The sequence below is a fragment of the Neoarius graeffei genome, chromosome 26 (assembly GCF_027579695.1).
Source record: "Neoarius graeffei isolate fNeoGra1 chromosome 26, fNeoGra1.pri, whole genome shotgun sequence".
In the NCBI taxonomy this organism is placed as follows: Eukaryota; Metazoa; Chordata; class Actinopteri; order Siluriformes; family Ariidae; genus Neoarius; species Neoarius graeffei.
In genome coordinates, this window is record NC_083594.1 from 45,939,066 (window position 1) to 45,961,672 (window position 22,607).

The 22,607-nt window shown below is 44.7% G+C and overlaps 1 protein-coding gene across 2 annotated transcripts in view; it reads left to right on the forward strand.

Annotated features, from left to right (window-relative positions):
* The first annotated feature begins 4,897 nt into the window (after positions 1-4,897).
* The window catches only part of cdh4 (cadherin 4, type 1, R-cadherin (retinal)), a 574,783-nt gene continuing 557,073 nt past the window's right edge, over positions 4,898-22,607 (forward strand). For both annotated transcript variants that reach the window (XM_060910366.1, XM_060910367.1), the window contains exons 1-2: positions 4,898-5,033; positions 7,287-7,395. In XM_060910366.1, coding sequence (XP_060766349.1) covers positions 4,977-5,033; positions 7,287-7,395 — 166 coding nt within the window. In that variant the 5' untranslated portion in view covers positions 4,898-4,976. The remainder of the gene's footprint in view (positions 5,034-7,286; positions 7,396-22,607) is intronic.

A 22,607-nucleotide genomic window follows, 5' to 3' on the forward strand; every position in this document is an offset into this window, starting at 1 on the left:
CAGAGCGCCCGGGGAGCAGTCAGGGGTCAGGTACCTTGCTCAAGGGCACCTCAGCCCAAGGCCACCCCACGTCAACCTAACTGCATGTCTTTGGACTGTGGGGGAAACCGGAGCACCCGGAGGAAACCCACACAGACACGGGGAGAACATGCAAACTCCACACAGAAAGGCCCTCGCCGGCCGAATGGACTTCATCTTAAACTTCATGACGAGAATTATGGGATGGACATGATCATGAACTTCGGATAGCAAATTATGATGTTAATAAAATGCAAATTAAGTTTTTCCTTATAGCATGCCTCAAAAGAACATTTATGGCCCTTTTCCACTACCCTTTTTCAGCTCACTTCAGCTCGCTTCAGCTCACTTCAGCCCGACACGGCTCGCGTTTCGACTACCAAAAACCAGCACGACTCGGCTCGTTTCAGCCCTGCTTAGCCCCTAAAACTCGCACCGTTTTGGAGTGGGGCTGAAGCGAGCCAAAGCGAGCCGAGTGAGGCTGGGGGTGTGAGCAGACACTCCCCTGTGCACTGATTGGTGAGGAGGAGTGTCCTCACATGCCCACACACGCCCCGCGAGCGCGCTGGGATCTGTAAACATCGCAAACCTGGAAGGAGAAGAATTACGAATTACGAGAATTTCTGAAGCCTTAAGCGCCTCGCCTCATCTATACGCTCTTGCCAGTATCTGTTGGCGTTGTCGGTGACAACAAGCCACAGCACCAAGACCAGCAACACTAACGACTCCATGTCCTCCATGTTTATTGTTTACTATTCGGGTCGTGAGACTACCGCTTAAAAGCTCACTGTCACTCTTTGCGCTGCTTAACGACATCACCTGACGTCCACCCACTTTCGCTAACTCCACCCAATGTGTCCACCCACTTCCAGCCAGCACGGTTCAGCGCGGTTGTAGTCGAAATGCAACTCCAACAGCCCCGCTCAGCTCGACTCAGCACGGTACGGCTCAGCCCGACTCAGCCGCGTTTGTAGTGGAAAAGCGGCATTAGTTGTCTCATTTTTAGTTTGGAAGGATTTTTTTTTTGTCTTCAAGAAAGGTTTTTGTGAGGGTTCCGAAATGGGTTGATGGGTATGGATAATATCCCCATGGGGGCAGTATTGGCTTGAAGGTTAGAGAAATAGCCTGGGGCCCAAACGGTGCCCAGTTCGATTCCTGGGACCGGCAGGTAAATGAGAGGGGAGTTGAGTGAGTGACCAGCACTTCCCCTTTCTTTTGTATCATGGCTGAAGTGCCCTTGAGCAAGGCACCTAATCAACTCCAACTGCTCCCCGGGTGCTGTAGCATAGCTGCCCACTGCTCTGGGTGTGTGTATGCGCATGTTCACTGCTTCAGAGAGGTTAAATGCAGAGGAGAAATTTTGCTGTGCTTGAGTGGGCGGCGCGCTGGTGTAGTGGTCTGTCACCTCACAGCAAGAAGGTTCTGGGTTTGAGCCCAGCAGCTGACTGAGACCTTTCTGTGTGGATTCTCTCCGTGTCTGCGTGCGGGTGCTCCGGTTTCCCCCACAGTTCAAAGACATGTGGTTAGGTTTACATGGGGCAGCCGTGGCCTGAGGTTGGGCTGAAGTGCACTTGAGCATAGCTGCCCGCTGCTCTAGGTGTGTGCGTTCACTGCTTCAGATGGGTTAAATTTCAGTGTGTGTTTTAAGTCTGTGCTTGAGCATACATGTGACAAATAAAGGCTTCTTGGCTTGGCTTTTTATCCCCCGCTGGCTAAAAGGCCTGAAGAGGGATTAAGTCGTGGTGATGTCCGTCCGTCTGCCCCAGGAAGGGCGCTCACCTTCTGAACTCAACTCCTCTTAAAATTTTTGGAGGAATTTCATGAAACTTGGCACGATTTTTTGTTATACATCGGTAATGCGCATATTGCAATTTCGTTCAATTCAGTCGCATTTTACCAGAGTTATGGCCTCGTTACCAGCAGGGGATATTGTGTTCTCGGAGCACTCTTGTTTTGCATGTGACCAAATAAAGGCTTCTTGGCTTGGCATATTTTTTATCCCCCGCTGGCTGAAAGGCCTGAAGGGGGATTGTGTCGTGGCGATGTCCGCAATGACAAGATCGTTGACATGTTTGCCATTCGTCATGCGCGACGCCTTTTACTTAGAAACATTTTGGCCAACGAGCAGGAAGACACCAAGAATAGAGAGATCTGTATCTGTTGATGAGGGTAAGATGTCGAGCCGCTATCTCATACACTGCCGGATAAAGCTGATTTGGCCTAATCATTGTCCGACATCTCAACAGCTCGCAACGAGATGAAAGAATGATGCAAAGACGGTGTTATTTTCTCAAATGTATTTTTTTTCATCTACAAACCTGCAGGTATGTACTCAGGCTGCCAGTCAGTGTGTGAGACCCCCCGTTTGAAAAATCCTAGCTAGGCGCCTGCTTGTTTTACATGCGACCAAATAAAGCCGCCGCCGCCTTCTTCATAAGCGGCGGAGAAAATGGATGAAGTACAACACGGGGTTATATGAAAATGAATGAGGGATTCCTTAATCCAGGATAATGAAGTATTAATTCTCAGAGGTGGACAGTAACGAAGTAGATTTACTTGCGTACTGTACTTTTAAGTACACTTTTTGAAGATCTGTACTTGACTTGAGTATTTTTTTTTTTTGAAACTTCTGACTTTAACTTCACTACATTTGAAAGGCAAATATCGTACTTTTCACTCCACTACATTTCTATCAAGGTCCTCGTTACTATGAAGCAGCTTTGAAAGTGGATGGTTTTTTTTTCTTTATTTTCTAAAACGTGATTATTTTTTGCAGGTGACACTGAGAGCCGATCAGTAATCGCTCGGGTCACGTCACGTCCATAGACTGTATAAAATCAAGTTCAATGATTTCTCATCAGCATTATTTAACAAGATCAGTTGATGGCAGAATGGAAGGAGGCGGTTCTTCTGGAGAACGCACGCACTCATGGCTTTACCAAGAACCCATGTTTCAGTTTTCTGAAAGTCTAATATTCTATTATTCTAATATTTCTAATATTCTTTTCTGAGTCTGGAGCCAGATTCGTGACGTTACCTGCGGAAGCGCCAGCAGGCTGCGAGAGCTTTGCACGGTTTCAGTGCACAGCCTGTGCAGACCAAGCGCTCCCATTTCTCTCTCATTGTCCGGTCTTTTGGGAAACGATGAGTACTAATCCCATCAAGATTGGTGTTGCTACACCGTCCTACAATACATCTGTTAACCATTTTAATAATTACGTGATAACATTGAAGAAATTTGCAGAAAACCACCAGGCTGTTTTCTCATAGCCTGGCTAACGCGACTTCAAAGCTCTACGAGCTATTGGTCTGGCCAAGATATTAAGCCCAACCGTTTCCCAGAGCCCGTGGTTGACCCGCCTCCCTGAAATGCCTCAGTTTGCTACTGGTCGAAGCCAGAAAAGGCTGTGACAAAGCTTAAACCAATCACATCACTCTTTCCTCTGACGTATGCGACACGATGGGGCTAACTGGTAGATTAAACTCTTACCGAAGCCGGTAGGGAGCAAGGCGAAAACGTCCTTCCTTTCAATAAATACCTCCAGGGCTGCTCTTTGCTCCGTTTTCAATGAGAACGTCCCGTTGAATGCTTTCAATACAGCATCTATGCGTAATAGATGCGGAAGCGTGAATGAAGCGCTTCCGGCATAGATTCTGTAAACAATCTATGGCTTCCGGTCGCAGTTCTACTACGTCAGTGCCTTGAACACGCCTCTACCCAGGGCCGTTGGAGATGCTCAAAGTTGATTGGTTCCCGATTTTTCGGGAGCTTGGAAGAGCTGTAGATAGCTTGCCTGGCCAGACTAAGCTCGCAACAGGCCCTCGTGTTGCGTCACGCTTAGGATGGGCGGGCCCAGGCTAGTTTTCTCATAAACAAACCAGCGCTGGCGTAGGATTCAGAAGGAGGCGTCCCGCACGCGACGTCACAGAAATCAATGTTTGCCGGGAAATCCAAATGCCGAGTTTTTTCAGAGGCGGACCAATTCGCCTCAAATGGCTCGATTTCAACTGAATTTTTCTGATATTTGACCAAAGTTTATTATAAAGCAGGAGAGTTGCGTTGATCTTGCTCCTGAATTTACCTGTGATATGCACTTTAAGGTGCATATTCTGGACCAATTTCATGTTTTTTTTTTAAATATGAAAGTTTGTCCCTTTACACACTCATCCAGAAGGGTCATTTTGCACAAGGCCATCTGTCTACAGCAGAAAAAAATAAAATAACAAAACGCGTCTGGAAAAATCCCAAGGGAGTCTGGAGCCAGATTCGTGATGTCACCTGCGGAAGTGCCAGCAGGCTTCGCCAGCTTTGCGCGGTTTCAGTGCACAGCCTGTGTAGACCAAGCGCTCCCGTTTCTCTCTCATTGTCCGGTCTTTTGGGAAACGATGAGTACTAATCCCATCAAGATTGGTGTTGCTACACCCTCCTACCATACATCTGTTAACCATTTTAATAATTACGCGATAACGTTGAAGAAATTTACAGAAAACCACCAGGTCATTTTCTCAGAAACAAACCAGCGCTGGCGTAGGATTCAGAAGGAGGCGTCCCGCACGCGACGTCACGGAAATCAATGTTTGCCGGGAAATCCAAACGCCGAGTTTTTTCAGAGGCGGACCAATTCGCCTCAAATGGCTCGATTTCAACTGAATTTTTCTGATATTTGACCAAAGTTTATTATAAAGCAGGAGTTGATCTTGCTCCTGAATTTGCCCGTGATATGCACTGTAACTCTTCCACACTTCCCATCTGGAGGCTTTGTGGCGTCGTTGGCTTTCCACACGGCTCTTCCCCGCGCGCGCGCTTCAGTAGGCGGGGTGTGGCGGTGATGAAGAGCGGCTCTCCGTTACTCCACCTGCAGTCGGGGCGCGAGCCGAGCTGAGCCAGCGCGCGACTCTCCCCGGAGGAATTAGCGGCTGTTCGGGAGGAGCTGCAGGAGCCGCCGCCGCCGCACAAAATGACAGTCGGCTTGCTTCTTCCTCTGGCGGCCGCTTTAGTCCTCACAAGCTCACCGGTAAGACTCAACGCAGGCGCACCACAATCAACTTCACCTGCGCTCCAGCATACTTTTTAGTTTTGTTTGTTTGTTTGTTTGTTTGTTTGTTGAAGGCGCGTCCGGTAAACTCGGTGCTGTTTGTGGGTAAATCAGTAAAACTAGTTTGTAGATATAAAGTGCGCATGCGTGCGTGTGTGCGCGCGCGGTTGAGCTGCAGTACAGGGATGCGACGCTCGTGCCCTTTTCCTCATCCTCATCATCCTCATCCTCACCAGTGCAGAGGATGCGGTGCTGCCTTTCTTCCTTCCTTCCTGTATAGTGCATGAACCAAAAAAAAAATATTGCATTTTAGCTGATTTTTCCTGCATGCATCCCTCCTCTCCTCTCCTCTCTCCTCCCCTCCAGTGCCTCCTAATTGCACCCAGACTAGTGATGGGACTTGATCTGAATTCCATTCCATCCCATCCAGCATCTTTTTCTTTTTCTTTCTCCTCAAAATGCAAACACAGCATTCTTAAAGTAATGTTTAATGCATTCCAGGTTCAGCTACGTGCTCCTGAAGCTGTTTGGAAAGCCGCAGCATCAGAAGTAGGTTCAGATGCATGGTGGGTGGCAGTCACTCAGTCAGTCTTATTCTCTGGGCTGTGAAGAAGAGCATCACAACGACCGAGAGATTGATTGATTGGAGCCGTTCTGGTTTCTTTCTGTGTTGCATGAAAAGATAGTGACAGCTGTCTGTTCAGAGACACACACGCACGCGTACACTGCCTGGTCTGTGTGGTGTTCTTCATGAGAAATAAAAATAACTGCACTTTTCCTTCTCGCACTTCAGGATGTTTGTTTCACAGTAACGCCAAGGACATAATTCTAAAATTGTAGTCGCAAGGTACCTTATCTGCAGTTTAAATTGCACAACTGGTGATTTACTTTCCTTCACTCGACTCGTTGCTCGTCAGTGTTTATCATCCTGTCCTGCACAAAGGAACGTCTGTTAATGTTCCCGAAGAGGGATTTGCACCACCAGCATGATACGAGATCGTGGCTCGGTGCCACGAGTGCATTCCTTTTAGAGCACGCTGGACTTTGGGGTTGCTCTGCTTACGCAGGCATTGTTTTTCACGGTCTTGGCAGAGACCGCCTCTTTAAGGATCCCTGTAGGTTCTCACGTAGATAATAACGCTGACACGGCTCGATCTTGGTGTGCGATCCGGAGGCACGGGTCAGGGATTGGATTCCACGGAGTCGAGTCATACCCCAGTGCTTTAAAAAAATAATTTTGCAATCCAAATAAAATGCCCGACACTTTTGAACAATTCTTTTCTTTTCCTAAGATGAATCATGTGTCATCTTTCCGATAGGAAAATTGAGTCATAAAATGCCAGCACCATTCAAACGTACTATAACGATTATCCTGGTGCAGTAGAGCCGTGTCTTGGTTAATTATAGATCACTGTAACATGACGGGCTGATAGACTACGGATAGGAAGTGCGACAGTGTGGTACGGTATGAAACGAAAAACCCACCCTGGATCACGTTACGTTCTTAAATATATTGACAGATTTAATTGTCATGCTTGTTGCAGCGTGTTTTCATCATTATTTCTTGTGAAAATGTCCCATAGTGACCTTGCCAGCGCAGTTACAGTGGCATTTAATTAAAAAAAAAAAAACACACAAAAGCTAACGGTTAGAGAAGCAGCTTTGGGACCAAGAGGTTGCCAGTTCAATTCCCTGGACCAGCAGGAATGGCTGAAGTGCCCTTGACCCCCCTCGCCTGCTCCCCAGGGTATGTTGTACGTCGCTTTAGATAAGAGCATCCACTAAATGTAACATCTGGGGTTTTTTTTCCCCCTCAATCACCATTTTCTGGTGTGAATGACCGCTCCGGCGTAGAAGTCGCAGAGACCGTGAACGTTGGACTGTGGTACTGTTGTACAAGTTACAGTGGAAGTTCAGCTCGGTGAGCATGACTTTTTTTGAAAGCCGATCAGTTGAAAACAAGATGAGGAAGCGAGAGAACTGGATATAGACTAAAGGATGAGAAGATTAAAGCGCCGCTGCAGTGTCTTTAGCTAGACATGAAGCGAACGCGAGTTCTGCTGGAATATAGGGAACCTGCAACAAAAGACGAATGTATATGAAATAAGTGTAAAAAAAAATTTTTTTTTTTAATTCCAAAGTAAATCTTGGACCCTGGCGAAGAAAAATTAAATGATAAGTCTGTGCAAGCTGTTCAGCACGGCTTTTTCTTTTCCACTCGTCTTTCCTCAGGGGAGTGCTGGAGATCCGACGGCGGATCCATGCAGACTTGGATTCTCCCAGAATTTCTACACCGTCTTTATCCCACGGGAGCAGCTGCAGGGCCAGAGCATTGTCAAAGGTAAGAGCCGGCAGTGTGTTTAATGAGTCAGGCGTGCTTGTGTGGGTGTTCTTTGGTTTTGCCCACAGAGCTTTCTGCAACAGGTCTGTTTTTTTCACACATGGATGCCTTTTCTCTTTCTGCCTTTCCCTCTCGCTGCCTTCCTCCCCTCCCTTCTCTCTGTCTCTCTCTCTCTCTCTCTCTCTCTCTCTCTCTCTCTCTCCCCCGTCTTGCGCTGGCATCCACTTAAAGCTATTGTGAAATCATTCACTCTGAGCACACTGCATAATGTGCATATGTTGTTCATAAACAGAGCCATTTTTCTGGCAGCGCTGACAAAACTCTCGGTTGATGATTCCACATATTGCATATAAAACGCACGCATTCATTTTGAGGCCGACACAAAATCGTTCGGGCTGATACGCAAGAATCGTGCGCCGTTATTGAAAACGCCAGTCGAAGGCAACCACTAAAGTGGCGCTTTTGTACTGTTTACAATTAGCACGATTATAATTCTTCCTTTATTACATTATCAGACCAAATGAGGCTCCATTTAAAAAAAAAAAAAAAAGTAATCCACATTAAATGAGCAGTTGAGCAGCGTGGCTGTCTCTAGTCGGGAAAATTAAATCTCCCGTTCATCTCCCGCTGTGTATATTTGTTGGCGAATCCTCCCTCTTTCCCTCCTCTCTCCCTCATCCACCGTGTTTCGAGCGTAATACTCGAGTCACTCAGTTGTTGTGCCGCCTTTTGACGAAGACTATAGAGAATTAACGAATATAAATATTAAAAACGCTGCATCATTGTCAGCTTGACCGAATGCTTCACGAAAAGGCCTCATTTGTCAAAGTGGATACGACGTGGACGTTTACACAAGAAATGGATTATTTCACATTTATATTTAACAGCTATTCCAAGAAATCGAGTCGTACATGAGCTGAAAGCTGACGAGGCGCGTAGCACCGAGTTGTACTATAAGCCATGTACGACGAGATTGAGTGGAATAACTGTTTTATTCTATCCACGTTCGCTGGATTTTGAGAAACGGAGCATTTTTATTTAATTTTTTGCAAATTCGGTAAATAAAAACTTGATACAAAACGTCCGACAAAATAATTTCTGTTTAGAATGTAATTTGTGAAAAATGCGATAATTCTTGAAAACATTTTTTTTTAAATACGTTCTTTCCTTCAAATACTGTTATTCCTTTGTATTTTTTGCGGTTTTCTTCTTCTTTAGGGTGGAACAGGGGATATTGGAGGGGAGGGGACTATATATTCTTTTAGCTATTTCTGTTTCTTTAAAGTGCCATTCCACCATTGGATGTATTCTTTGGCATAAAATACAATATATTTTGACAACATATATAAATGGTATCACTAGACAGAGAAATCTTTTAGCTTCAAAATGATATATCAAACATAATTTTTTGACAACGACAAGTATATTAATTTTGCGACCAAAGTCACCTACCCTTTTAATTTCCGCGCATAATGTCATCGGCAGGTTCCCTTTCTTGTGTACCACGTGACGTGTGACGTGGCACATATCAGCAATGGCGGATAGAACGCGATAAAAATAATACCAATAAATCTAGCTAATACCAATAAATCTAGCTAACTGAAAGATTAACTCAAAATTTTTCGCAATTTTTTTGGCCCCCATATACGAGGAGAAATGACTCTCTCACTTTGGGGGTTTCCTGGTCTAAAAATAGACCGACACGTGGTACACAAGAAGGGGAACCTGCCGATGACATCACGTTTCACTACCGCGCGGAAATTAAAAGGGGAGGTGACTTTGGTCGCAAAATTAATATACTTGTAGTTGTCAAAATTGTTTGATATATCATTTTGAAGCTAAAAGATTTCTCTGTCTAGTCATGTTGTCATAAAATATATTGTATTTTATGCCAAAGAATACATCCAATGGTGGAATGGCACTTTAAAATACTTTATTTATTTTTTTTTAGATATATTTTTGGGCTTTTTTTTTCACCTTTATTGGATAGGACAGTGTAGAGACAGGAAATGAGCGGGGGAGAGAGACGGGGAGGGATTGGGAAATGACCTCGGGCCGGAATCGAACCCAGGTCCCTGGATTTATGGTATGGCGCCTTATCCACCTGAGCCACAACGCCCCCAAAAATACTTAATTTTTGGGGGGTTTTGTTTTCGAGTAGAGTTTTTATTTCGTCCTCGGTTGGTTCAGCAACGCGCGCCGCCATTTTGTTTTTCCTCTACTCACGGTATATGAGCTGATAGCCGAGTAGTAGAGTAGCCAATCTGAGCATGCGATTGTGAATGCGGATAGAATAATTCCAGCTAGTTCGTGTCGTATAGAGTTTGCGGACATTTCCGTAAAAGACGATTATGTAATAAGATTGCGTAAACCTTGATTGATCAGCCTGATCTACAGTCCTGTGCAAAAGTCCTAGGCACGTGTAAAGAAATGCTGTCGACCCAAAGTGGCTTAAAAATAATGAAATTAAATGTTTTAATGTTAAAAAAACAACTGTAATCAGTAAGCCATAATAACTGAAACAAAGTCAGTATTTGGTGTGAGACGACCCTTTTGCTTTAACAAAACAAAAACAGTCATCTCAGGTCCAGTGAGTGCAGTTTTATGCGGAAATGAGCTGTAGGTTTTACTGAGCATCTTCCAGAACCAGCCACAGTTCTTCTGGACACTTCGACCGTCACACTCGCTTCTTCATTTTGCACCAAAACCCAGCAGCCTTCATTATGTTTTCTTTTTTCATCTGAAAAGTGCTCGCAGGGATCGAAACGGGCGGTCGCCCACTCGCCAATGCGAGTTGGAAAGGGTACGGGCGACTAGTGACATGTACTTGACCGAGTGGGCGACTGGCTCGCCACGCTGTATCTGTCGAACTACTCACTGCCTCGATGGTTTTGATCAACGATTCTCGCCCATTTTAAGCAGAACTTGGTCTGTTTTACTGTTTTTTACGATAATTTCAATAGATTTTGTGAGACATTTGTCAAGTTGGCATAGACGCGGGCGCCGCCATATTGTTTACACTACCGTTCAAAAGTTTGGGGTCACCCAGACAATTTTGTGTTTTCCATGAAAAGTCACACTTTTATTTCCCACCATAAGTCGTAAAATGAATAGAAAATATAGTCGAGACATTTTTCTGGCCATTTTGAGCATTTAATCGACCCCACAAATGTGATGCTCCAGAAACTCAATCTGCTCAAAGGAAGGTCAGTTTTATAGCTTCTCTAAAGAGCTCAACTGTTTTCAGCTGTGCTAACATGATTGTACAAGGGTTTTCTAATCATCCATTAGCCTTCTGAGGCAATGAGCAAACACATTGTACCATTAGAACACTGGAGTGAGAGTTGCTGGAAATGGGCCTCTATACACCTATGGAGATATTGCACCAAAAACCAGACATTTGCAGCTAGAATAGTCATTTACCACATTAGCAATGTATAGAGTGGATTTCTGATTAGTTTAAAGTGAGCTTCACTGAAAAGAACAGTGCTTTTCTTTCAAAAATAAGGACATGTCAAAGTGACCCCAAACTTTTGAACAGTAGTGTATGTGCGCAGTATACACCGCTACATGCAGCATGGCCGCGTGAAGTTTCGTTTCTTCCCTCCCGTTCATTTTCGTTGCTGCCCGTGAAGACAAATGTAACTTGAACCGCTATTGGTCAGATAGATTAGACCCCTGCGAAGTTTAAAAGTCCTTGGCTTGACATTTCTGACAGCTATCAAAACAAACGGATATCGCTCAACAAGTATGTGGCCCTTATTTCTGTTTCTTTTAAATACTTGGTAGCAAAGCCACCATTTTGTTTTTCTCTACTCACAGTATATAAGCTGATATCCTAGTATTAGAGTAGCCAATCAGAGCGTGCGATTGCTCAGCCTGCAGGTGATGAGAGGGAGTATGTGGCAGGAGATGTAGAGCCCCAGGAGAGACAGAATGAGGAGGTGGAAGATGAAGATGACGAGGAGGCGCAGCATGATGTGGTGTATGACCCGATTGATGATGATGATGATCTGGATGAGGGTTTCGAAGATTGTGATGATAATAAGATGACTGAGGAAGAAGTTTATAGACAGTTGAAATTGATCACTCGTGTATAATATGGTTGTATTATATGAATAAATACAGTAGACCCCCGCCTATTCGCGGTTCAGTATTCGCGAATTCACATATTCGCGGGATTTTATATAGAACATATCTCCTATACATTCGCGGAAATCTCAGCGATTCGCAGTCATTTGCGGCGAACGTATCGAACGTTTACGCACTGCTACATTCTCGGAGCCGAATGCTCGCTCGCTATTGGCTGAAGTTTGAATGGCGGGCTGCTGCTCGTTGGCTGATAGGAATGAGCGCATTGTACAGTACAGTCTCGCGGTTCCCGTAGTTCAGACTTGTTCACGTGTTGTGCGTTCTTGGTATTTTTGAATAATTTTTACGCCCTACAATGGCTTCTAAACGCTCTGCATCTTCTAAGGTGGGGTTTACATTAGACCGTATCAGCGGATCATCAGATTAACGTTTTTAAAAACGATTAGCGTGCACACAGCAACGCCAATACACGATTCGCGTGCACACAGCAACGCCAATACACGGATACGCTAATCACATGACTAATTCGGCACATAAGTTGAAATGTGTCAGTGCGGCTCATCGCTTCCTCCTCAGCTGCTGCGCTCCAAATCACTCCGCCCTGAACAGCGAGTGCCCTCTGGAGGGTGCGCACTCCGGCCCTGCGCAGCTCACAGAGCGCGCGAGTGTAGTGCACAAGCAGTGATTCGGGACTGAGCCGCTGTGCGCTAGTCACTTACCACTTGCAGTGGAAGGATGGCAAGCCTAAAGACAATCATAACTACACAATGGGCAGTATTTGCATCAGTATTTGCAGTATTTTCATACTTTTATACTCTTTAATGAAAGGTGATACAAGGCGGAAGTCCGCGCCGTTTTTCAGCAGTCGCGTCACATGACCAATGCCAGCGAATCAGGAAGGTGGATGTCACAGTGACGTCGTCCAATGACGACGCCAGCTAGAGCTCAGCACAGCGTATCCACGTATTCTCAATGTTTACACAGCACCAGACCAGACACGATCTGGATTGAATACGTGGACCCTGGCGGATTCCCGTTTCCCGGCGTTTCCAGGCGTTTTAATGTAAACGGACAGTGCATCCACGAAGAAAACGAGACAGATACGGTCTAATGTAAACTTGGCCTAAGGCTCCTGCCAAGGAACCTAAGCGCCAGAAGAAGGTAATGACGCTGCAGGAGAAGGTAGGACTTCTCGATACGGCATCAACGAGAGTACCGTACGCTACATAAAGAGCAGTTTTATGGGGGGGTTACAAGTATTCGCGATTTTGGCTTATTCGTGGCCATGTTCGGTCCCTAACCCCCGCGAATACTGAGGGCTTACTGTATATAAAATCGGCTTGAAATTTGTAATTATAAATACGGACCAGTGCTACTCCATTCGGACCAGTACCTCTGAGAGGCAAATGGACCAGTGCTCCCAAATTCCCATTTCGATCCCTGGCTCGCTTATCATAAAATAAGCTGCTCGGATACTTTTTTTTTTTTCCCTGTAACATTTAATTTATTGCTGGAAAACGAACGTTTGGAACTCCTAAAATGTTTTTCTACTGACTTAATAATGTAGAAATCTATAACAAAGCTTGTATGAGGGGGGAAAAAAATAGGGAGCCGAAGACTTTTGCACAGCACTATAGATTGTTTTAAGTAGCTTGTTTGTTTCAAGTCCATGCATTAAGTTTAAAAGGGGGGACTAAACAATAGGGCACAAGAATTGATGCCTGATAAGAAGAGGAACGAAAAATGGTGCCGTATTAAAGGTGTAAAAGATGGCGTGTGTCTGTGGGAGCTGACACGATGCGATGGCTGAGCTGCACTACTGGAAGATTTAGCACATGCCGTGCTTAGGAGGCACTCTTTCACCACTTAGTCATCATTTTGACACGTTCACCTCTTTTTGAGGGTGTCGCAAGGCTTGGTAATTTCACTTGGTTCGGAAATCTGCACTGAATTTTGGTTTGGTTTGTCCTCCACAAGTATTCGTGCACAGGTTTACGAAAGGATTGATTAAATGAACAAGGCACAGTATTGCAGCCTGCCTGGTGGTGTTTTGTGTTCTGGTTGTAGGAGTGAAAATCTCACTATGATCCCAGTAGAAATGCATGGTTCTGATTACTTGCTGGTGAGTCCAGACGTTATTAGAACGTTTTATATTTAATAAACGGATGAATAATGAGACGGAAATGAGTTGTTTGCATGTGGAAAAACACCATGTGTGCAGTGTCGCTTCTAGTGGAAAACGGGCTTAATTTATGAACCCAAGGTCCCTGATTTTTCTCTGCTGTAGCTAATACTTTTAAACTATGTGTATTGGATGTTTTTGGGAATGTATTGTGCGTCTTTGCGCCCACTGACAACACAGACACCACAATAGTGCATATCATATTTGATTTACATCATTTCCATTCTCATCAGTTCATCATTCATTGAGCTTTTTTTTTTCTTCCCCCTCACGTGGATAAAATGCATAAAGAGTACCTGAGTCTTCGTTTCAGTAGGGGAAAACCCCCCCCCAACATGAACTGTCTACCAGCTTAAATGCACCTTGGTACGGATTCGCCACGTCTCTGGAACGCCGTTCTTCCAAAACTTTCCATCGGTGTTCAATTGGGTTGAGATTAGGGCTGGGCGATATGGCTGAAATCTGTATCACGATATCAGTGTTTCATATTGGTCGATATCGATAATTAATTATTGAAACATTTTATGACCTATTTAAAATAAGGACCAGGAGGGAACAATACTAAATTCAAACATTTATTTTAAACTTCCTCTGACGGCCAATAAGCAAGGAATGTCAACACGCATGTTCGATGTTACGTTCACAACAAAAACTGAGCAATTATCAATAATAAAGTGCTTAAAAAACTTGTTATAAAAACATGAGCAAAGTGTTAAATGTAAACATAGCAAAACCTGCTATGTGAGAAGGACGGTCATATATTTAATTTTTTACTGCAAGTTTAGTGCAAAAAAAGTTCACCCTCTGGTGAATAACATTTAAAAACATAAATAAAAATATGCAGTGCTTTATAAACAAAAGAAATTGAGTGAAACTGAGGTAGACTTAGACTATTCTTAAACTATTGAAGTATATTTTCATTGAAGGTTTAATAAAATAAAAATAGTGTTTTGTAAACATAGAAGAAATTAAAGTAAAACTGAGGTAGACTTAAGACTTTACATCTGTAACATCTGACCTTACTGACTTTATCCACAATTTCCTCGCTCGTTCCGGCACTCATCTTTCTTTTCTTGGCCACACTGTTTCTGGAAAAAAAAAATAAACACAACAACGAGACAACGAGATGGCGCAACCAAACGCGATACTGTTACATGATTGGCTATCAGCGTGTCACTCCCTATGCGTTGCTAGGCACCAGAGGACGAGTGCCTTTGCTCATGTAACCAAGCTTGCTTCGCAACAACAGTTGATTGAAAGCGGACCTAAACCAGCGAGAGCTCTGGCTAACGCTTGTTTCTTGAAAAAAAAAAAAAAAAATTCTATCGAAACGTTCTATCGAAGGCATTTTCTATTGTTCTCAAGTATGTGTCTATCGCGATATGTATCGTTATCATTTTATCGCCCAGTCCTAGTTGAGATCTTGTGATAGCAAAGTCATAGTATATGTCGTACATCGTTTTCATCCTCGTCAGATCATTCAGGGAGCTCTTGCGTCTTGTGATTGGAGGCGGGGTCATTCTGGAAGAGACCACGCCCATCAGAAAAGAAATCGTCATTTGCCATGGTAGGGTAAAGGTGATCGCTTAGAATGCCTGCCATTGGTTTTCCCTTGAATGCATACGGTGCAGTGGTTGCCACCTTTGCCTCACAGCAAGAAGGTTCTGGGTTCAAGCCTGACGGCCAACGGAGGCCTTTCCGTGTGGAGTTTGCATGGGTTTCCTCAAGGTGCTCCGAGTGCATACCGTACGTCCCAAGCCTGGATAGATTGCGGAGGGCTCACTCACTCCTTCCGGCTTGCCCCAGTTGCGCGTGTGGTGTTGCTGCTGTTGATCCACACGTCATTAATTGAAGCATAGTTTTACGCCAGATACCCTTCCTGCCGCAACCCTCCATTTTCTTGGCTTGGGAAACAACCATTCACGCCTATCGACAGTAACCAGTTAGCCTAACTGCATGTCTTTGGTCTGTGGGGGGAAACCAGGACGCCTAGAGGAAACCCATACAGACACAAGGAGAACATGCAGACTCCATACAGAAAGGACCCCCATTGGCTGCTGGGCTCAAATCCAGAACCACCTTGTGCTCACCACTACACCACCATGCTGCCTGGTCATACCAGGAAGAGCATCTGGCGCAAGACCTATGCCAAATCAAATATGCGTATCGTGGTGATCCGCTGTGGCGACCCCTAATGGGGGCAGCTGAAAGATGAAGACACTGTATCCAGTGGCCCATGCTATAGTAACCCAGTCCAAGCTAATTTCATTTGCTCCAGGTTCTAATCTTCTCCATCATTTGAGGAATAACAAAACTGGTCCAAATCAAGGTCGACTCTTCTTCAGGGTTCTGGCAGTGACGACGATCAGAAACGTCCAGCTCGTCCGTGAGGACTGCAAGGACAAGTCTTTGCTTCTCCACAAACCTTGTTGGCACCGCCATTGTTTCTGGTTCAGTAGTTTTGATGGATTATATCCCAGACAGTAAACGAGAGGCATGATGTTTTACGTGTTGTAGCCTTTCTGAATACTAACTAATCAATTATTTTGTTTACGATGGATCTGGATGTTTGGACACTGCCTTAATAGACTTTTTGAGTTCGTGGCCACGATGTCAGATCTTCACTTTATTCAAAGCGAACGGAGGTTCAGTACCAAACATCACTGTGCTGTCCTTTTAGAAAGAGAGGAAATAAATCCTGTACAGCCATTTAAGGCTGCACCGCTGTACACCTCAGGTTTTTGATGAATGTGCGGGAGCTTGCGATATTTTTGGGGCGAACAGTGCTAATAGGGGAAGGGGGTCATCACCGAGCTTGCGGTGGTGATCATGATGCTGCATAACCTAGAAGCGTCACAGGGGAGAGTAATGGGCCAGGTGGTGTGTGTGAACACAGAAACAGGCTGAAAACCTGTGAGATCATTCGTTCCATGCTGCCTCTTTTTTTTTGCTATGTTTTTCTTTTTTTTCTTTTAGGGTTTGTATGGGGCGGGACGTTCACATGAACTTGATTTAATTCTTGAGCCGTATTTGACATGCAATGTAAGATGAAATTGTAATACTACTGTATAAAAGTGCTGTGGATATGTGGTTGAGCTAATTAGCCACCATATGTGTGAAAGACAGGAATTGGATCAGAGACCAAGCTGAGCCATGTGGACAGAATTGGAAATGACTCGCCAGGGTTCCTGTCAAGCTGTTGACCAGCATTCATGGAATATATTCTCGGGCTTTGCTTCTATGTCGAGGTGTCAAACTGCTGATGTTACGGTTGCTTTCACAAGGATTTACTTGTACAGTATGTCTTGCAAGGGGGTACATGATTATAGCGATTTTGCTGACACCCCCCCCCCCCCCCCCCTTTTTTTTTTTTTTGAGATGGTCCTCTGAAATTTTCAGCTCCCAGGGGTTTTTGACGTCTTAAACAAAAAAAACCTAGGGATTCTGCAAGGATCTTGTTGTAGAAGGGTAGTATCTCACTGGATACAACAATTTGCGATAAAATATGCGAATTAGCGACAATTTTCACTTGGAATCACACTGATATTGGCATATTTTACCGCAATTGCATCTCCAACTAGTCGCAGGCTGTCGCAGCTCGGCTTTCCCTCGGCAGGCAGGGAAGTACAGGAAGCCTCACGGAAACTGACTTGAGAAGGGTTCGCGACGGCTTTGCGACACCAGTGACGCGTTTGCGGCTATTTTGAGAGAAATTTTGTCACACGAGTTTTTTGAACATGTTTAAAATTCCAGCGATGAAGGACTTTGCGACTCATGCGAGGAAATTGAGAAGCCCCGCAAATGTTTCCAGACACTTTTGAAACTCTCTCGCGAATGACGTTTGCAATTTGTCGCAAGCTGTCGCAGCCCAGTGAGACACTGGCTTAAGGTAAAAACAGTCAATCTGCTGAAAATTATCAAAAGCCTTGCTAAAGCTATGGTCACGCTACAGCTTGTAATGCTTTGCGGTAGGTTATCGATGAAAACAAGGCGTTTTGGTCTGCACTGTTACCTCACAGCAAGAAGGTTCTGGGTTCGAGCCCACCAGCCGATGGGGGCCTTTCTGTGTGGAGTGTGCATGTTCTCCCCGTGTCTGCGTGGGTTTCTTCCGGGTGCTCCGGTTTCCCCCACAGTCCAAAGACGTGCAGTTCGGTTAACATGGGGCAGCTTTGGGCTGAAGTGCCCTTGAGCAAGGCACCTAACCCCCTAACTGCTCCCTGGGCAGCTGTAGCATAGTTGTGCGTGTGTTCACTGCTTCAGACAGGTTCAGTGCATAGAGGAACTTCACTGTACTTCTTTTTAAATAAAGTTGCTCTTATTATTCTTTGGTGGCGATATACAGATGAGCTAAAAGTTGTGGTCACACAGCAGGCGAACACTTGGTTGACAAGCCTTCGCATGCTTGAGAGGCCACACGCGCTCACAGGACCCAGTCATCATGGGAAACACCTGATGCTGACTGCAAAGTGATGGTGTTATCATGGTCATGTTTGTTTTTAGCCTTGTTTACGACTCTGCTTTCGGTTTCAATTTTTTTTGCCTGAAGCCTATAGAGGCGCCTGTCTATATGTGCATGTTTAACCAAGTTAGAGTGTGTTTAAGAATGTAATTGGCGTACTGACTATGTAAGCGCCATGTGACATAACCTCGGTTCTCAATGTAATCCTCCGTGGCTGAGCAGTCCAGAACGCTGTCCAGGAAAGGAACAGATTTTGAAACGTCCGTTTGAATCGTGGCGTCAAAGTAAAAAGCTGAGCTCAGACCTGCACAGGTCTCTAGTGTAAATATCACGCCTGCTAATAAACACTCTTCCTGCACTTAGATCCATCTAACGCTGCATACCTGATCGAATATTGGCAAAGTCTCTGTGAAAAGAGTCCTTACATGCACGTGCTGATTGTGCTCAAATAGGCATCAGGTGTTTCCCATAATGATTGGGTACCAAGCGTGCGCACAACATGCTCTGAGAGATCTCCGAATGTAAATGCACTTTTTAAGTCTTGGTGAAGGTTAGGCTATGCCTTGCTGTGTTGATGAGGCTCCCATGAGTATCAGGAACATGGATTCAAGACACGTACATCTCAAGAGGCTCAAAGAAGGTTCCCCGAGCTTTGGGAAGTATTCCCAAACCCATCTGCGAGTATTGGCTGCTTAGTTTGCCAACAAAAACATGGCCACCAAATTTCAATGCATGCGATGCAATTTTTTGCACCGTTTTTGAACACTCATGAGGCGAAGACACAACAACAAACAGCTGATGAAGCTCGGAGAGCAGTCGCCATGTGTTGCACGATGGGTGGCGATGCCACTAAGTTTTCATCGCCGAGTATTCGCAAACCCATCTCGAGCTGTATTGTAACGAGAGCCTAACTACTGTGTGTGGTTTCCTCATGAGTATAAAGACCACGCTTTAACTAGATAGATAGCTACGTTGTGAACGTATGTAGCTTTCAGGGCTATGTATAGTAGAAAATGAAAGTTTCCTGATGTTACCTGTTTTCCCGGGTCGTCATATATATATATATATATATATATATATATATATATATATATATATATATATATATATATATATATATATATATAATATGTGTGTGTATGGAGTTCAAGTTGATGCAGCACAAACATCCCCAAGCTATTTTGCAATAGTTTATTTAAAATCCTCTGTAATATTGTCTCTGTTCGTCTTCCTTCTTTTCAATAAGCGTCACGAATGGCACTGAAATTCCGAGTCCTCCAAACATGGCCGTTCCGGATTACGTTTCCCAAACGCCACAGCCGCCTCCATCTCCTGAATTCTAAGAACTACACCTGTTTTCCATCATCCCTTTAAGCCCAGCAGTCACAAACGCTCTACGCAAAGTAGTATCACCCTGTGTCCCGTACCTGAATATACCGAGCCTTCTGATTTCTAGTGCCACTTGACTTTGTTTACGTTAGTTTGACTCTGTTCCCTCGCCTGCCCTTCGACACGCTGTTTGCTGATCGACCGACCCATGCCCGACCCGGACTACGCCTCCTGTTTACCGTTTTTGGTTTGGTTACCAGTTTGCGACGCACCCGCTCTCCCCTGCACCTGCATCCGTAAGTGCCTGCACCCTGACAATAAGACCGTAGCCTTCCCGTTATTTTCCTAATCTCTCTGCCGGTGTGTATCGTCCCAGAACCGCGCCTTATTTTGTCTCGTCTCGTCGTCTTCCGCTTTATCCAGGACCGGGTCGCGGAGGCAGCAGTCTAAGCGTGGAAGCCCAAACTTCCCTCTCCCCAGACACCTCGGTCAGCACCTCGGGAAGAACACCGAGGCGTTCCCAGGCCAGCCGAGAGACATAGTCCCTCTAGCGTGTCCTGGGTCTTCCCCGGGGCCTCCTCCCGGGGGGACATGCTTGGAACACCTCCCCAGGGAGGCGTCCAGGAGGCATCCGAAAAAGATGCCCGAGCCACCTCAGCTGGTTCCTCTCGATGTGGAGGAGCAGCGGCTCTACTCCGAGCTCCTCCCGAGTGACTGTGCTTCTCACCCTATCTCTGAGGGAGTGCCCAGCCACCCTGCGATTTAATTATTGAAATTTTCATCTTCGTTTTAATTTCCTTATTTTGTTGTCAGAAAATTAAAACGAAGATGAAAATTTCAATAATTTCACCGCCATCAGTGAATTAAGCATTATTAACTCAGTGAAGCAAACAGGATTACTTAATCATCAGGCGTCGGTGCTTTGTAACACCCACTGTACAGTAGATGCATTAGGATTAGCTTGGTTTGCTTTTCATCCACTCAGAAACTTGGAGCTTCCTGATGGCACACCTGCCATCATCATGATGGCACTTCTGTGCGTAATGTATTGGATCTTTAACCAGATGCATGCTGAGCGCTGATGCATGGGGGTACTGTGTCTACCGATTGCCGAGGCCCGCTGAGGAGTGATAAGCCATGAAAAAGTGATATTCCTGTGACTGCACACCGGTGCGTAAAGCTTCACCTTGTACAGAGAGCTGGATCCTACCCCTTGGAGTGTAAAAGACAGCAAGAGAGAGAAAGGTGGGGGGGACAGGAGGAAGAGATACACTGATAGTCACTTTAGGACAAATTGATTTTGAACGGTACTTCCTCCTCCTGGAGAGGAGCTCTTAAAGGCTAGTGTCAGAACGCATTCAGGAGAACATCACTGATGCATTTCACACCTTAACCGCTTCATAGCTGTAAGTGTGGCACTTGGGACTGAAGTTTCATTGGCTGTAGTCGGTAATTCAAGCGGAAGACCATTTACAGCCTCAATTGATGGGGCATATGTAGGTTGCTTGGGTTCCCTTGTTGGATTTGAAGTCGGGATGCAACAATACCATGAACCTCATAAAACGTTGGAAACATAAAAGGAGTCCATGGTTTATAGCACACAGCAGCAACCAAGGTCAACAGACAATGGGATGCGAGTGAGCACTTATTCAGTGTGGTGTTCTTGACATCAAGGCATGCAGTGAAAAAATACATACTGTCCATAATTACACAAGTAATCCATGTTATGTCAAGTACCACTCAACTAAGTCAAGAGAAACGACAGTCCTTTATTGCTTTAAGACATTAAGTGTCTTTTCTTTAATAAAGATAAAGAATTAGAAGGGGTGTCGGCACTTTTTTGACCATTACTGAATGCGATATATATTATTTGCCAGCTGGAAGGTCCGTATCATGAAATACCGTGACGAGGTCCTGAAAGTACTGACTGAGGCCCTCTGGGCCGAGGCCAGTGTTCAAGGCCGAGGTCACGGTATTTCACCATACGGACCGACCTTAAGCTGGTAAATAATATATTTATTTTTTTCTTTAGCAAATTCTAACAGAAAACGAGAGCGCCTGAAAGGGAAAACCGAGCCGAGGCACCATTTTGAATCCTCATTCACGGCTGTAATGCAAATGGCTTCCTCCTCGGTATACAAGTGCACTTCCATGGCAGGGGAAAAAAAACTACATTTTGCCGCCTATGTCGTCCCCTATTTATACAAAATTGAGTCATTCAGGATTCAGCCATGTTTTTGCTCGGCGTTAGCAACAGTTAGAGGTTTTTAGCTTTCTCCTGAAATGTTTTATTATTTCTTTCTCAGAGTAGTAAAACTCGCTTTCGCTGTGAAGACTGTCGTTATCGCTATCCATGCTGTAAAATTAATGCTATTCTCCTGAGAAATGCGAAAATAAGGGTCACGTCAGGAAGGGCATCCGATGTAAAACCTACGCCAAATAAAATGTGCAGAACAGATCCGCTGTGGCGGCGCCCAACATAGGGGAGCAGCCGAAAGGAGATTATTATATACAGTATATTCCTGATTGTGCCAACTAACTCTTGAATCTATTCCTTTTGGCAAAAATCCATGAAATTTTACTGTTTTATTTTTTATTCCTTGTTAGTTCTGCATTTACTATTAAATACGTTTTTGAAATACATGTCCGAACAGTTACCACAATAATTGCATGGAAAAACCATGCTCATCAGGATAAAAAGACAAGGAAAAATTCTCATGCTCCGGTCTTTTTTTTTTTTTTTAAATCCAAACTTGATCAAAAGAGTCAACCACTCAGTTTGAGTGAAGTTACTGTACGTGCAAAATTGGAAACATGGAAGGTAGGATATACCATCCACCCCACAACAGAACCTTGCTGCCTCTGTGATGTCGGAGTTGTTTACGTGTACACCTAATAACGCTCAACAGTGTCACTCTATGGCTTTAGATTTCATTTTTTGTATTTCTTTTTTCCTCCGGGAAATCGCAGGCAGGGAGAGATCAGTATCGCACAGGCCTATAAGTTATTTTTTATCTTGGTATCAGTCAGCAAATAAAAAAAATCCCCATATACTAGTACTCGTATTCAGTCAGAATTAAAATTGGTATTGGTGCATCCCTCAGTTGAAAACACTGCAGCACAAGATTGCTGTTCGACTTTCTTGACTGA